The sequence below is a fragment of the Triticum dicoccoides genome, chromosome 5A, assembly GCF_002162155.2.
Source record: "Triticum dicoccoides isolate Atlit2015 ecotype Zavitan chromosome 5A, WEW_v2.0, whole genome shotgun sequence".
In the NCBI taxonomy this organism is placed as follows: Eukaryota; Viridiplantae; Streptophyta; class Magnoliopsida; order Poales; family Poaceae; genus Triticum; species Triticum dicoccoides.
The window spans coordinates 560,090,594-560,105,840 of NC_041388.1; the positions used below are offsets into that span (position 1 = coordinate 560,090,594).

Consider the following 15,247-nt stretch of genomic DNA (forward strand, 5'->3'; position numbering starts at 1 on the left):
CGCTCCGACACCGCCTTTTTGGGTTGTTGGAATGTAATCACTTGTATTCTCCAACCATCTCTTTTCATTTATTTATTTTGTGAATGTCAACCATCTCTTATCTCATCGAGAGGAGGTTTGAAACTCTCTTGTTTTCAATGTAAATTAAGACAAACTCGTGTATGAAACACAAGAAAGAAAGAGTAAAACATTTGTACGGAGCTATGCTCCTTGATGTCGGCGGCTTGGGATCTTTAAATTTAAGAGAGAATTCCTTATTTAACATTGGCTTAATTCTTTTGCCATATTTGACACCGGAAAACTTTTTCTTCTTTATCTAACAACAATGCTAAAATTTGTTCCCGTTGTGACACTTCCATCTATTTTGAGTATTAACAGTTTTAAATGACACATGAAAAGATGATTTTATCCCTGGTGCAACTTGTGACCAAAATCATTCACATGAGAAGCAATAACTTTTTCCCGTTGTTAATAGCAAAACTGGGCAGAACCTCCCCTGTAAACATGCGGAAAATTCATATCTCCACACACAATTATTTCAAAACTTAATTAAAAAATTGGGCAGAACCTCCCCTATAATTTGATGCCATATCCTCTGGACACAATTCTGATATACATAATTCAACACACAATTTTCAAATTTGCCAATGGCATGAAACATAAACATCCAGACTCACATCCAAGTACACATATATGACTTGCAACAAATCCAGGTTCACATATATGAGTTCAAGTCCGCACATACATCATATTAGCAGTCCAAAAGTGTCTCACATCATATCTAGGTTCACATACATAGTTCAAGTCCATAATATATGCATGCCATGAGTAACACAAAAGTGACTTTAGGTTCACATACACAAGTCCAAGTCCACACAACATGACATGAGCAGTAACAAAAGTGACTTTAGGTTCACATACACGAGTCCAAGTCCACACAACATGACATGAGCAGCAACAAAAGTGACTTTAAGTGACAGAAATTAGATGAAGTTCACGAACCGAGCCTTCTTTTGCTTCTTGTGCTCATTGCAGGGCTGGCTAGGTAAGATGTTTTGCTTCTAGTGCCCATTGCAGGGCTGTCAAAAGGAACCTTAGGACCATTTTGATCATTTTTAGTAAGCTCCATCTTCCTTGTAGCCCTTAAAATAACAATATGGTTGTCAAATTGCAGTGCATGTATGCCAGCAATACAAATGGATAATATTTGATACATGTATGGTAGCAAACAACAACATTAACTATGCATAATATGTGATATTAAAATTCAGAATCAGGAAAGTTCACCTTTTTCCCCCTTTTGCATTTCTCTTGTTTGTAGTATCATCCTCATGTTCTATATTGTTGTCAGGTTCGCTATCACTATGCCACTCAGTGATAGGCTCATATGGTTCAGAGGGATCAGAATATGCAATGATCATATGCAGCACCTTTGTCTCCGAGTGTTTTTCAAACATAAGCATCAAATCTTGGTCAGATTTTACTTCCGGACAGGTTTTAAGATCACCGTCATAATATTGCACATGTGCAACTTCCATATAACGCGGCGGGTACTGCTTTACAATTGATCCAACCAAATCCTTATAATTTGTCAAGTCACAATTGATGACCTTCTCAAAATAAAAACACCGTATGTCCTTCCGAGCTTTTTTTGGATTGCCAAACAATTTAATTCTAAGCAAATAACTTGAATTTGGATCCATCCTGTGAATTAAGAAGACAATTTTGCATCAAACCTATGCATGAGTCGCAAGCTTTAGCCTCAACTACACAGCTACACAAAGTAGCACAGACCTATGCATGATAATTGCTACTGGATGTAATGTATTGCTACTAACATTGCATTCAAATGAGGAAAATACAAACAGAGCAATTACATTCACTTGAACTCCTACAAATGACACTTACCTATCTGGACACAACCATGTAGCCGAGGCCAAACGGGCCGTGCCCTGGTCTGGAGCACTTGCCGAGGCCGGCCTAGCAGTGCCCTGGCCGGAGTCTTTAGCCACGCCGGCGACAGAGCCCCCAGCCACTGTTGCACCTTGACCCAAGCCCGCTGCAGTCGAGACACCGCCACCTGCGGAAGCTATCCCGTCGGCACCCTCAGCCGCACCCTCAACCGACCCCTCCTCAGACGCAACCCCGCCCTCGCCATTGGCCACCATCGCTGGATCCATAGGGGCGCCAAGGCCTGACCCGTCCGCTACGCCCTGGTTGTCTTCCCTGGCGTTGTCTCCATCCGCAACAACGCCCCCATCCATAGCCCTAAGCCGCCGCTGCCGCTAGGGTTCGCCGCCGCCGCGCTAGATTGGAAAAAAGGGGAAAGGAGCACAAGTCACGGGGTCAGGACTCGGGAGAGATATTGAGGCCGGTTTGGGCTTTGTTTTTATTTGTTCTCCGGCTTATTATGGACAGGGGCAATTTTGTCCAACTAGAAAAAACTGACATCGGTCAATGCAAACTTTAACGGTTTCTCCTAACAAAACCGGCGGATGTGTTAGAAAGGAAAAAGATAAGAAATTTTTATGCATTGTTAAAATAGGGAACCAACATTTAAAACGGTGTTATATAAGGAATTTTCTCGTCTTTCAACCACAATGTTCTGAATAGCGGCAACAAAAATGATGATCGGGCTGCGGTACCGAGGAGAACGATGTAAAAATAGTGTGGCCCCATCAGAAATGGTATGATTCGTGGGAGGAAGAACTGATGTAGAGCCTTCCCACACGGTTGGGAGAGCATTGAAGACAAATGAGAGGTTCACCACCACATCATTGGAAGGAAGTCAAATCCTTGCTAATACTAAGGTGCATTAGCATAAAAGATTAACTAGAACTCACATGTTCGTGTCATGTTAAATGAAGAAAGAATCATAATTACAATACATCTATAAGTGAAGAATATGTGCTCCAAAGCATTTGAAAGGGAAAAGGTAATCTTAGCTTGTCTCACTTGACATGCATACACATTGGGGGCAATACTTAGTCACCATGGATGCAATTAGCTTATATAGCTCAACAAACCAATTGAATACATAAGTCATAGGTGCGAAAAGCTTTGGCGTATCATGCCATCAGGTCACATGCGATCAACTCATAATGTGATAGGTTCTGGAATGTGTGAACAATGTACATTCAAAGACTCAATCCATTAGTGCATACATGTGTGATAACTCCTGGTCAGGTAGCTTCTTATATATACAAAATCTAGGCAATGGTGTAGAATATCTTATTCTACACTCCTGCATATACAAAATCTAGTAAACGGTGTACAAAATGTAGTAATTCTGAAAATAATTTTTTACTATCCAAGTTTGTAATTTACTACACATTTTCAAAATACTATGTTGTGTATAATGTGTTACTATATTTTGTATGTAGCGTTACTATGACAGATTTGGTAGGATCGGACATGATAATTGCGTTAGGTATGAAGAATTTTAAATCGGTGTATCTAATGTTATACATGACCGTACCCATGAAATTTGAACCCCGGTGCGAAATCTCAAGTTAGGCCCTAGCTATATATAAGAATAAAAGCAATGGAAATTAAGGAGCTACATTGATTCTTATTGGTTTTAATTTTTGCTCAGATTTATGCCTTGCAATAATAGAAACAAGTCATGATACTCTTAACTGCCAACTTACCTTTGTGTTAAAGGTGTTACATTTCTAGTCTTCGTTGCTAATTCTTCAAATATATATGTTCATTGCTGTCTTTTCTGAAATGGCATATATCATTTCCAGTTACTATCTGTAGCCAATTCACAACTCTGTATGAGAATATCCATATTTCGAGCATTTTAATTTCTTGCATACTTCTAATGATTACACAAATCAGTTTCTATGCGCCCACTCATTGGATTTCATTAGATTTTTTAAAGGTTTACACCTTTACAACATGGATGATGAAGTTTATTTTACATGGAAAATGGAGCAACTTTGTGCTTATTTGTTTGCTTATATGCTCTGCATTGTCCTCTATGTTAAGAAATAAATAGAAGACAAAGTAGGTATGTGCTTTTCTAAACATCTATACTGCTGAAGCACCTTTTCTGTGACATTTAATATAGCTATTCATTATCTGGGTGTATTTGTACTACTTTTTGATGAGGGATGTAACATGAGAGCTCCAGTGTTGAAACTTTTAAAATAGACAAAAGTGAACACTTACACTAAAACTCTGCTTTTCTACCATATTTTGTATGCACACATTAAAGCCTTAATATGTACTTTTCTTCTTAGAACAGGACCCTCTGCAAAATCAGTTTTGTTGTCTTCTTTATTTGTTTTTTAAGGTCCTTCTTTATTTGTTTCATGTGATGCGAGATAACATTCTGTTGCAGTGTTAATCATATTTTAACTTTTCATTTTTGTTTGGAGAAAGATGTTTCCCTTTCTTACAAATATATTATTTCTTAAATAGAACAGTAGTCACCATACAAGGTTCTTCACCAAAAAATGTTTTTCTGTGTGCAACTAAGATTGATTTTCTGCTGATTGGTTGTACAATCTTATTCTGCAGAACCCACATGAGAGACAAGAAACACAAGGTCCATTATGAGGTGAGGGTTCTGTTGCCCCATTTTTCAGTTTCATGACCCGGTTTCTTCATGTTTTGAAGAGGATTGGTTGTTGCTCACTTTTTTCTTCTTCCCATAGTGCACTGACGGGGTTGTAGTCTATAGTAGGACTGAAGTAGTACCACCTGAGTTTTTAGGTTCACTAGGTGACCCGGTTGCGCCAATGGCGCAAGAACCGAATTAGAAAGAATGTTATTAGTAAGTAGAAGATGTAACTGGAAATATAATGCAATGTGGATTGTATTACATCATGTATTAACCAAAAATCATGAAATCAATACCAGAGAACCAAATAATGTCACCACCTCTGTACTAACAACCAACATTTTAGCATAAGGAGTATCACATGAGTGATTACTTGCACATCAGGAGTATCACAATTACAACTAAAGAGGCATTGTCCTCACTGCTGTCCCTGAGCCCTTCACAAGGAGAGTTCCAAGACTCGCAACCTCTTCCTCCAGCTCTGCCCATGACCCTCAGTTATGAACCTCGTCCCTCAGCAATTAGACTCCGGTAGTTTGCAAACTACCATTTCCCGTAGCACATTGATTTACATGGCTACTCTCACCAATGAGAGGACCAAGCACAGAAAAGATTCAGAACTTTTGGAAGCAAACAATTATAGAGCTATGGGTCTCTCAGCATTTACCATGCCTAATCGCATGAATCCAACAAATTTGCCAACTCAAATGCTACAAAGACCAAATGATGGTGTGAGGCAGCTCACCATATATCATCGACTCTTACAATGATAGATCCATAGATCAGCGAGGATATTCATAAGTGCTTCACCTAAGAAGGCCAAGATGCCATACACACAATTAGAGCCAAAACAAAACCTGAAGCAGTGGAAATAGCCATCTCTAGTTGCTGGAGGAAATAAATGAAATAACAAGCAAGAAGAAGCAAAATGATGTCGGAAGTGTATCAAACAATCGTACTGAAATGATCAATACACAAAAAGGAAGCGATCTCTAGTTGTCAACGCACTGAATTTAGCATATAAATGACATGGTGACTAAAATAATTACCTTAGATCATCTTAGGAAATGTTCCAGCAAAGAAGGTAATGACTTTTCCATATCACCCATAGCATGAATTTTTCAACTTCAAATCGTATGATACCATGGACTCTGCATATGTTGATAGGACATAATAATTAGCCACAAAGCAGGGGTACGGATAACACATGAAAGTAAAAGCAGAGAGCAAATTTAATGCTTACAACAAAGCATGGGCACAGATAACTTACTGGTTCATCTGCCACTAATTTATTATCTATGAAGGGACTAAAAGTAAAATGTACAACTAAATCAGGAATAAGAACACCATAAAACACTGGGTTTGGTCTGCATGCAAACCATTAATCTGATTGGAGATGGAAAACTAACGAAGATCGGATAAAGTCTAAAGGTAAGATATACGTACAGTCATTCGAGTAAATAACAGAAAGGTAACCACCAGATCATCTTCTGTTCTAGAACTCTGTATATATCTGTGTTTAAAATATTTGGCAACAAAATTGACATATTAGGTATTTCTGACTAACACAACCCATCTGTTGCAGAGCACACAACTTTTAGATACCTTTGACGAGCAATAAGATCTATGTTGGCATAGAAATCAAATGCATGCTCAATCAAGGACTTTACAAATGAGGTAAAAATAAAGGAGAACACAAAGCTTATATTGACAACCAGCCAAAGTCCAGTACCTGGCCAATGCCTAGTAGTATGATGGGAAATTACCCAATTGGAAATCATAAACAAAAAACTGATTACAAATAATAATGATATAATATTTATAAAATGAATTCAAGAATTAAAATAAGCAAGCCCTGATTATAGGTGAGTGCATACCAAAGTTTTGTGAGGTTAGGCCTGAACATAAACATGAGAAATGAGCGTGAGCAAGGACCAATAGCATCTAATTCTTGGCCCAACCTGTATTGTTTAATCAGTATATATAATAGGGTGAATGAACTCAATATGTATGAAAGGAATAAATAATAAAAATATTGTACCTCATGCATTGGCACAGGTCTCGCCGATCTGAGCCTGGCAACAAAACATACCAGCGTGTAAAGGAAGGATTGCAGAAAAATTAAGAGAAGCAGATGCCAAGTAAACAAAAAGCATGTATCTTAGTCATCTCAATCATATTGTCCATAGTGGTCCTCTAGGAATGATCGAGAAAATGATCAAAAATCATATGGCAAAGGAATATCTAGGACAACACAAACAACAACAATAAAGGAAACACTACGCATTGCTCGGAAAAAGGCCCCGACCCTGGCGGTCACGCGTGAAGGGGCCGACGTCATGGCATATCGACCGCACCTGACAGTTGCGTCTTGCTATTGCTAGCCCTCATCGCCGATGTGCTCCTTCCTTAGTCGCTGCCCTCGAACCTCCTACTTAGCCGAGGAGGGGAGGGTAGCGGGGCGCAGGAGCCGTGTGAGATCGGCAGCTGCCATCTCCCACCCATTGAGCCGCCTACCTGACTGGCACCTGCTCCGCCCCTCCTTCGGCCAACAACGTCTAGGTTGAGCACTTCCTCGGAACTACTGATACAGAATTGAAAAAGAAAGAAGGGAAAATGCCTTATTAGCAACACATGGATACCCCCAGTTTATAGAAGGATAGTAAGCATGGAGATGAGTTCATAGACATGGTGCTCACCAGAAGGGCTGCTAGTGATTCCTATATTCTTCAGTGGAGGAGAAACCAAATTAAGAGAGGATCATCATGTTCTATCTTACTCAAGTGACCAAAAGATGATGTAATCATTAATTAATTTGTGCAAGAATAATATTAATAAATTCAATAGTTTAGAAAGAGTGAAGAACAATATTAATCAATAGAAAGAGCGAAGAAATTACCTCCATCTGTTCAGTCACCGCCATGTACAAATTATATAACCTGCAGATTTCAAAAGAAAAACTTATGGCCTCATAAAAGTTGTGGCATAGTTCTAAAAAGTTGGATCGTGAGATTCAACTTTTATATAACTAATTTATATAGAAAATTTCACGCTCTATATTCTTTCTCATATCTTTTCTTAATGTCCCGTAACTCCATCCATATAGTTTATATAACAAGTAATTTGCAAAAAAAATAGTTCACACCCTCAGATGTACGACACACTCTGTTCTACTAAACATGTCACGCATGGCTGGTATTCCAAAAGAGAGCAGTCACATGTGAATAAGAGTCTCACTCAAGTAGGAGGTCATCATGTTGTGTTCTATTTCTGGCCATCAGTCTCAAGGATTCATGTCCAGACTCCAAATTCCACTTTCTTGTGTATGCACAAAGGACAACTAACTGGACTCTACATCTATAGTTTTCTGCTTCAACAGGTTAACAAGATTCATGTCCAGAATCCAAGTCACAACTTTCTTGCTTATGTAGAAAGAGGGAAAGACAGTAATGATCCATTGCCTTCTAGATTTATTACATTTAAAAGCTAGATAGTAGAGCCAGTTCCTACAGGTCAAATAAATTCTATGCAAATAGTGCCCTGTAACCAGTATACACACACATTCAGACAAAAAGAAAAACATGGACATAAAAATTGTTGCACCCATGATTTCTACTGTATTTGCAACATCCATCCATTTATCTCTGTATATCCATGAAAGCAAGAGTCATTGTCAAAATGTTTGTCCGTTCAGCAAGCGAGCAGTTACTACAACGCTTCTATTGCCCACCCCTACTTAAATGTATTGAAGAGGTTATGTCATAGGTGGTTCCGGTATGGTCTTTTAATAGGTTAATAAGTCATTTCTCGATAAGTTGATGCTTCCATGGTCTGTCCTGTGCACGGTGGGTTATTAGAAGACACATATATCAAAATGAAGTGAGTATTAACCACACAAACACACACAATTTTGATATGAATAAATATGTGTGCACTAACACAACAATTACAAAGGATTAGCATATAGCTTATCAGACAAAAAAGGACAGTCTTTATAACACCAAGTCACAACAAAAGAAATATACTCTCCACAGAACAAGAACTAATGAGGGAATATCAATTTTAAAGAAACACCAAAATCCAATGAAACTATTGAACAACAGGAAGCATAATAAGAATTGCAGAAACCTCTTTGGACCTTTTACACAAACTGAAGGTAGCATTGTAGCCTTGTAGGTACTAATTAACCCTGGGCATATAATAACATGTAGTCAAATAGCTGAATCAAGGAAATTCGATAGTAAGAAAAGAAATGGGGGCGTTCTACAACCATAGCTACAGTGTACACAACAAAAGTTAGCTGTTTGGGGAAAAATGGATGCACCTTGGATCCACTTGATATTAGTAGTTGTCGCTGGTCATATTTCTCCGTTGAAATTGGTGGGGGCATATAAGTACGTAGCTTCCCGTTGAAACCAGCTGCCCCTAGGAGAGCAAGTACAGATAGATTAGAATGGGGTGGGTTTGAGGCACAAGTGAAAAGCAAGGAAAAAGGAAAGGGGAGGAGGATCCATACCTGGTTCTCTGACTGTATACATTGGCAAAGTTGCAGAGATACAGCTACCGGGCTGCTCTCATCAGGCCATCCGAACCCTACCCATGAAATATATAAATGAATTAGAGAAAGGAATAAGAATAAACACTCAGTGTCGGTGATGGCTGAAGGCCGAGCTCATGGTGGGGAGGTGCAGCGGTAGTAAAACTGAAACATTCATCAAGCAAATGCTGATTGCCATATGACACAACCAGCAAGGTAAGAAATCAATTCATGGAGGAGCTCAACCATGTTGATCTGGTTGTGTGGACGCTGGGTGTAGAAAGAGAGCATCCCTGCTCTTCTTGAGGGGTTGAGTTGGCCTTGGTTGGGAGATGAAGGAGGCTGGTGCGGAGTAGGCGGCACCAGCAACAACCTCGGCATATGCAGTTGACGAGGAGGGCTGCCGGTCCTTCTAGAGCTGATGATGCCTCCTTCCTCTCACCCTTGGCCTCCTGCGGCAGAGGAGGCGCCAATGACTGCAGCGACCTCGTCCAGGGAGTCAACTAAAGCAATTTCTTCTCAAATTCATTGCTAAGGAGATATAAATATTACCCTCAAATTGCACCAAAAAAGTGATCAAGCTCATCACCAATTTGACCAATAAGCCTCAGCACAACAAACACTCGCCAAGGGTCAGCATCCCTAGTCCTATGAACTTGCAGCATTAAAATAAATAGTCATTTCGAACCTACTTTTTGCACAATCAAGAAATCCGACAATAAGCTGTGAACTGCCACAGGAATACCAACACAGAACCATGGAAAAATTTCAACAGCAAGGCTACAGACCCGACGTTGCAGGTGGATGAAAGGGTAAACCCTAGGGGAATGAACGAGGCATGAATGGAGGGGGACGAGAGGGGCGAACCTCGCGACTGGAGGAGGAGAGCGCGGCGGAGGTGGAGGGGGAGGCGACGTACCTGTCCAAGTCATCGTCATCCTTGGCGCGAGGGACCGAGCCGCTGCCGCCACCGCCACCGCCGGAGATGGGGGATGAGGAGCTCCCAGTCGCGGTCGCGGGGCCTTGTTGTCGGGGGGATGGACCCCGGGCAGGCAACGGAACCCGAATCCTCTTCAAAAAACGACGGGGCTGGCACCGCCCCTCAATACCGGCACACGCTTGGCCGGGTCGCTCGACCCGACCAAGCCCCGCAAGCCGGCCAGACTAGCCGACCCGACAAGACACGTCGACTCGGCCCCAACAACTAGCGCAAGACAGCCGAACCCGGCACGACCAAAGCCTCCTCAACAAGCCAGCGCCACCCGTGGCGTGCTACGCAATCCAGCCGTGGGTCAACTCCCGTCCCATCTAGGCCGTATGATGGGGACGAGACTTCAATCAACGATGACCGAGGCAACAGTGCCCCGCCCATGCCTCTGGTCAGCAGGAACGTGGCAACAGTGCCCCTCACCTACCCGCTGACCAGGGCCGGCGTGGCTACAGTGCCCCCGCCTTCACCGTTGACGACAGTAAGCGGCAACCTGACGGAGAGCACTGTACGTGACTCGACTCGGCCACGACTTGACGATCGACAAGACGGCGCACAGTCCCCCTAGGCATGCAGGGCCCGCACCTAGGGGAACCCGGCAAACCACAAGCCCTCAGCGGGACCCAGCGTGAGTCCCCGGATACCGACAATACGGACCCACCGACTTGTAACATTACCATTGTACCCCCGGGGGGTTGGACTATAAAACCCCCCGGGAGCCCACGATCATAGAGGGGAGCGGGCAAGAGGGAAAGCAGAAAACACATACGAGAGAAAAGCAAGTAAGCATAAGGACTAGCCACAAAACAGCAACACCGGAGAGAAGGAGCAGCCCAAGCCTCGGCTAGCTTCCTTCCTCCTCCATACAGCTCCAGGAGAAACATTGTACTATCGATCATCCAACTACACTCGGCAGGACTAGGGGTATTATCTCTCCAGAGAGCCCCGAACCTGGGTATGTCCAGCGTCCCGCGCCCGCTCATGCCAACCCTGCCTTTGGAGTCCACCAGTGCTCTCGAGCCTCCTCCTCTCTTTAGCCATCCCTTGGCATCTTCCGTGCGCCCACCACGACAGTTGGCGCCCACCGTGAGGCAGCTCGAGGACCTGGCCGGGAGCATGCTTCAGACGGGGCCCTTCTCCTACACCGACGAGTCCGTCGCGCTAACGGACGACGTCGTCGGCGCGCTTGCCGCCTCCTTCGTCGCGTTGCGCATCTCCGATGTGTTCGCGGCCGACGAGTACCCCAGCGAGGTGCTCAGCTTGTCCAACTCTCCCTTCTCTCTCGGCGGCAGCTTTTCCGCCGGGGCAATGGACGTCCATGTGGAGGTCTTCATCACCGGCAACGGCGCCTCCTCCTCGTCGAGCAAGACGAGGAAGGCTGCCGAAGCCAGGGCTGCAGTGGATCAAATCGAGCCGTCCGATCCGTTGCGTGCCGCGATGCAGAGCCTCCGCATCTCCATCGGCACCGACGTCGATGCCACCAACGTCGCTGAGGCCCGAACCCAGCTCGAGGAAAGGTGCCAGCAGATGCCGGACCTATCCGAGACACTCGCCGCCACTCAGCGTCGCCTGGACGCCGCTCAGCTGGAGCGCAATGCCGCCTACGGATTCACGCCCCCCGCAGCCGAGCCAAGCCGGGTCGCCGATGTGCATGCCCGAGGAGGAGCGATCGGTCGGGCCCTCGGTGTTGAAAGTATGCCCTAGAGGCAATAATAAATTGGTTATTATTATATTTCCTTGTTCATGATAATCGTTTATTATCCATGCTAGAATTGTATTGATAGGAAACTCAGATACATGTGTGGATACATAGACAACACCATGTCCCTAGTAAGCCTCTAGTTGACTAGCTCGTTGATCAATAGATGGTTACGGTTTCCTGACCATGGACATTGGATGTCGTTGATAACGGGATCACATCATTGGGAGAATGATGTGATGGACAAGACCCAATCCTAAGCCTAGCACAAAGATCGTGTAGTTCGTATGCTAAAGCTTTTCTAATGTCAAGTATCATTTCCTTAGACCATGAGATTGTGCAACTCCCGGATACCGTAGGAGTGCTTTGGGTGTGCCAAACATCACAACGTAACTGGGTGGCTATAAAGATACACTACGGGTATCTCTGAAAGTGTCTGTTGGGTTGGCACGAATCGAGACTGGGATTTGTCACTCCGTGTGACGGAGAGGTATCTCTGGGCCCACTCGATAGGACATCATCATAATGTGCACAATGTGATCAAGGAGTTGATCACGGGATGATGTGTTACAGAACGAGTAAAGAGACTTGCCGGTAACAAGATTGAACAAGGTATCGGGATACCGACGATCGAATCTCGGGCAAGTATCGTACCACTAGACAAAGGGAATTGTATACGGGATTGATTAAGTCCTTGACATCGTGGTTCATCCGATGAGATCATCATGGAACATGTGGGAGCCAACATGGGTATCCAGATCCCGCTGTTGGTTATTGACCGGAGAACGTCTCGGTCATGTCTACATGGTTCCCGAACCCGTAGGGTCTACACACTTAAGGTTCGGTGACGCTAGGGTTATAGAGATATTAGTATGCGGTAACCCGAAAGTTGTTCGGAGTCCCGGATGAGATCCCGGACGTCACGAGGAATTCCGGAATGGTCCGGAGGTAAAGAATTATATATAGGAAGTGCTATTTCGGCCATCGGGACAAGTTTCGGGGTCACCGGTATTGTACCGGGACCACCGGAAGGGTCCCGGGGGTCCACCGGGTGGGTCCACCTGCCCCGAGGGCCACATGGGATGTAGGGGGTGCGCCTTGGCCTACATGGGCCAAGGGCACCAGCCCCTAGAGGCCCATGCACCAAAGGGACAAGAGGAGGGGAGAGTCCTAAAGGGGGAAGGCACCTCCGAGGTGCCTTGGGGAGGATGGAATCCTCCCCCCTTGGCCGCACCCTTCCTTGGAGGAAGGGGCAAGGCTGCGCCCTCCCCCTCTCCCTTGGCCCTATATATAGTGGAGGGAAGGGAGGGCAACCATACCTAAGCCCTGGCGCCTCCCTCTCCCTCCCATGACACACCTTCCTCCTCCCGCAGCGCTTGGCGAAGCCCTGTTGGAATCCTGCTACTTCCACCACCACGCCGTCGTGCTGTTGGATCTCCATCAACCTCTCTTTCCCCCTTGCTGGATCAAGAAGGAGGAGACATCGCTGCTCCGTACGTGTGTTGAACGCGGAGGTGCCGTCCGCTCGGCGCTAGGATCATCGGTGATTTGGATCACGACGAGTATGACTCCATCAACCCCGTTCTCTTGAACGCTTCCGCGCGCGATCTACAAGGGTATGTAGATACACTCCTCCCTCGTTGCTAGATGACTCCATAGATTGATCTTGGTGACACGTAGGAAAATTTTGAATTATTTCTACGTTCCCCAACAGTGGCATCATGAGCTAGGTCTATGCGTAGTTTCTATGCACGAGTAGAACACAAAGTAGTTGTGGGCGTTGATTTTGTTCAATATGCTTACCGTTACTAGTCCAATCTTGATTCGGTGGCATCGTGGGATGAAGCGTCCCGGACCGACCTTACACGTACTCTTACGTGAGACTGGTTCCACCTACTGACATGCACTAGTTGCATAAGGTGGCTAGCGGGTGTCTGTCTCTCCCACTTTAGTCGGATCGGATTCGATGAAAAGGGTCCTTATGAAGGGTAAATAGCAATTGGCATATCACGTTGTGGTTTTTGCGTAGGTAAGAAACGTTCTTGCTAGAAACCCACAGCAGCCACGTAAAACATGCAAACAACAATTAGAGGACGTCTAACTTGTTTTTGCAGGGTATGCTATGTGATGTGATATGGCCAAAAGGATGTGATGAATGATATATGTGATGTATGAGATTGATCATGTTGTTGTAATAGGAATCACGACTTGCATGTCGATGAGTATGACAACCGGCAGGAGCCATAGGAGTTGTCTTAATTTATTTATGACCTGCGTGTCAACATAAACGTCATGTAATTACTTTACTTTATTGCTAACCGTTAGCTATAGTAGTAGAAGTAATAGTTGAAGAGACAACTTCATGAAGACACGATGATAGAGATCATGATGATGGAGATCATGGTGTCATGCCGGTGACAAGATGATCATGGAGCCCCAAGATGGAGATCAAAGGAGCTATATGATATTGGCCATATCATGTCACTATTATTTGATTGCATGTGATGTTTATCATGTTTATACATCTTATTTGCTTAGAACGACGGTAGTAAATAAGATGATCCCTCACTAAAATTTCAAGAAGGTGTTCCCCCTAACTGTGCACCATTGCGAAAGTTCGTCGTTTCGAAGCACCACGTGGTGATCGGGTGTGATAGATTCTAACGTTCACATACAACGGGTGTAAGACAGATTTACACACGCGAAACACTTAGGTTGACTTGACGAGCCTAGCATGTGTACAGACATGGCCTCGGAACACAGAAGACCGAAAGGTCGAGCATGAGTCGTATGGCAGATACGATCAACATGAAGATGTTCACCGATGTTGACTAGTCCGTCTCACGTGATGATCGGACACGGCCTAGTTGACTCGGATCATGTAATCACTTAGATGACTAGAGGGATGTCTATCTGAGTGGGAGTTCATAAGATGAACTTAATTATCCTGAACATAGTCAAAAGGTCTTCGCAAATTATGTCGCAGCTCGCGCTTCAGTTCTACTGTTTAGTTATGTTCCTAGAGAAAATTTTAGTTGAAAGTTGATAGTAGTAATTATGCGGACTAGGTCCGTAAACTGAGGTTTGTCCTCATTGCTTCATAGAAGGCTTATGTTCTTAATGCACCGCTCAGTGTGCTGAACCTCGTGATATACACATTTTGATAACTACGTGATAGTTCAGTTAAACGGCTTAGAGTTAAGGCACCGAAGATGTTTTGAAACGTCGTGAAACATATGAGATGTTTTGAGGGCTGAAATTGGGATTTCAGGCTCGTGCCCACGTCAAGAGGTATAAGACCTCCGACGATTTTCTTAGCCTGCAAACTAAGGAGAAAGGCTCAATTGTTGAGCTTGTGCTCAGATTGTCTGAGTACAACAATCGCTTGAATCGAGTGGGAGTTGATCTTCCAGATGAAATAGTGATGGTTCTCCGAAGTCATTACCACCAAGC

General features: G+C 44.1%; 1 protein-coding gene across 1 annotated transcript; it reads right to left on the bottom strand.

The window, feature by feature from the left end:
• Window positions 1–698: 698 nt before the first annotated feature.
• LOC119297865 lies at window positions 699–2,345 on the bottom strand. The gene is made up of 3 exons (XM_037575482.1): window positions 1,909–2,345; window positions 1,288–1,704; window positions 699–1,142 (listed from the first exon to the last, which is right to left on the bottom strand). The coding sequence occupies exons 1-3, from the start codon at window positions 2,262–2,264 to the stop codon at window positions 995–997; spliced, it is 921 nt and encodes a 306-aa protein (XP_037431379.1). The 5' UTR covers window positions 2,265–2,345; the 3' UTR covers window positions 699–994.
• Between the last annotated feature and the right edge of the window lie 12,902 nt (window positions 2,346–15,247).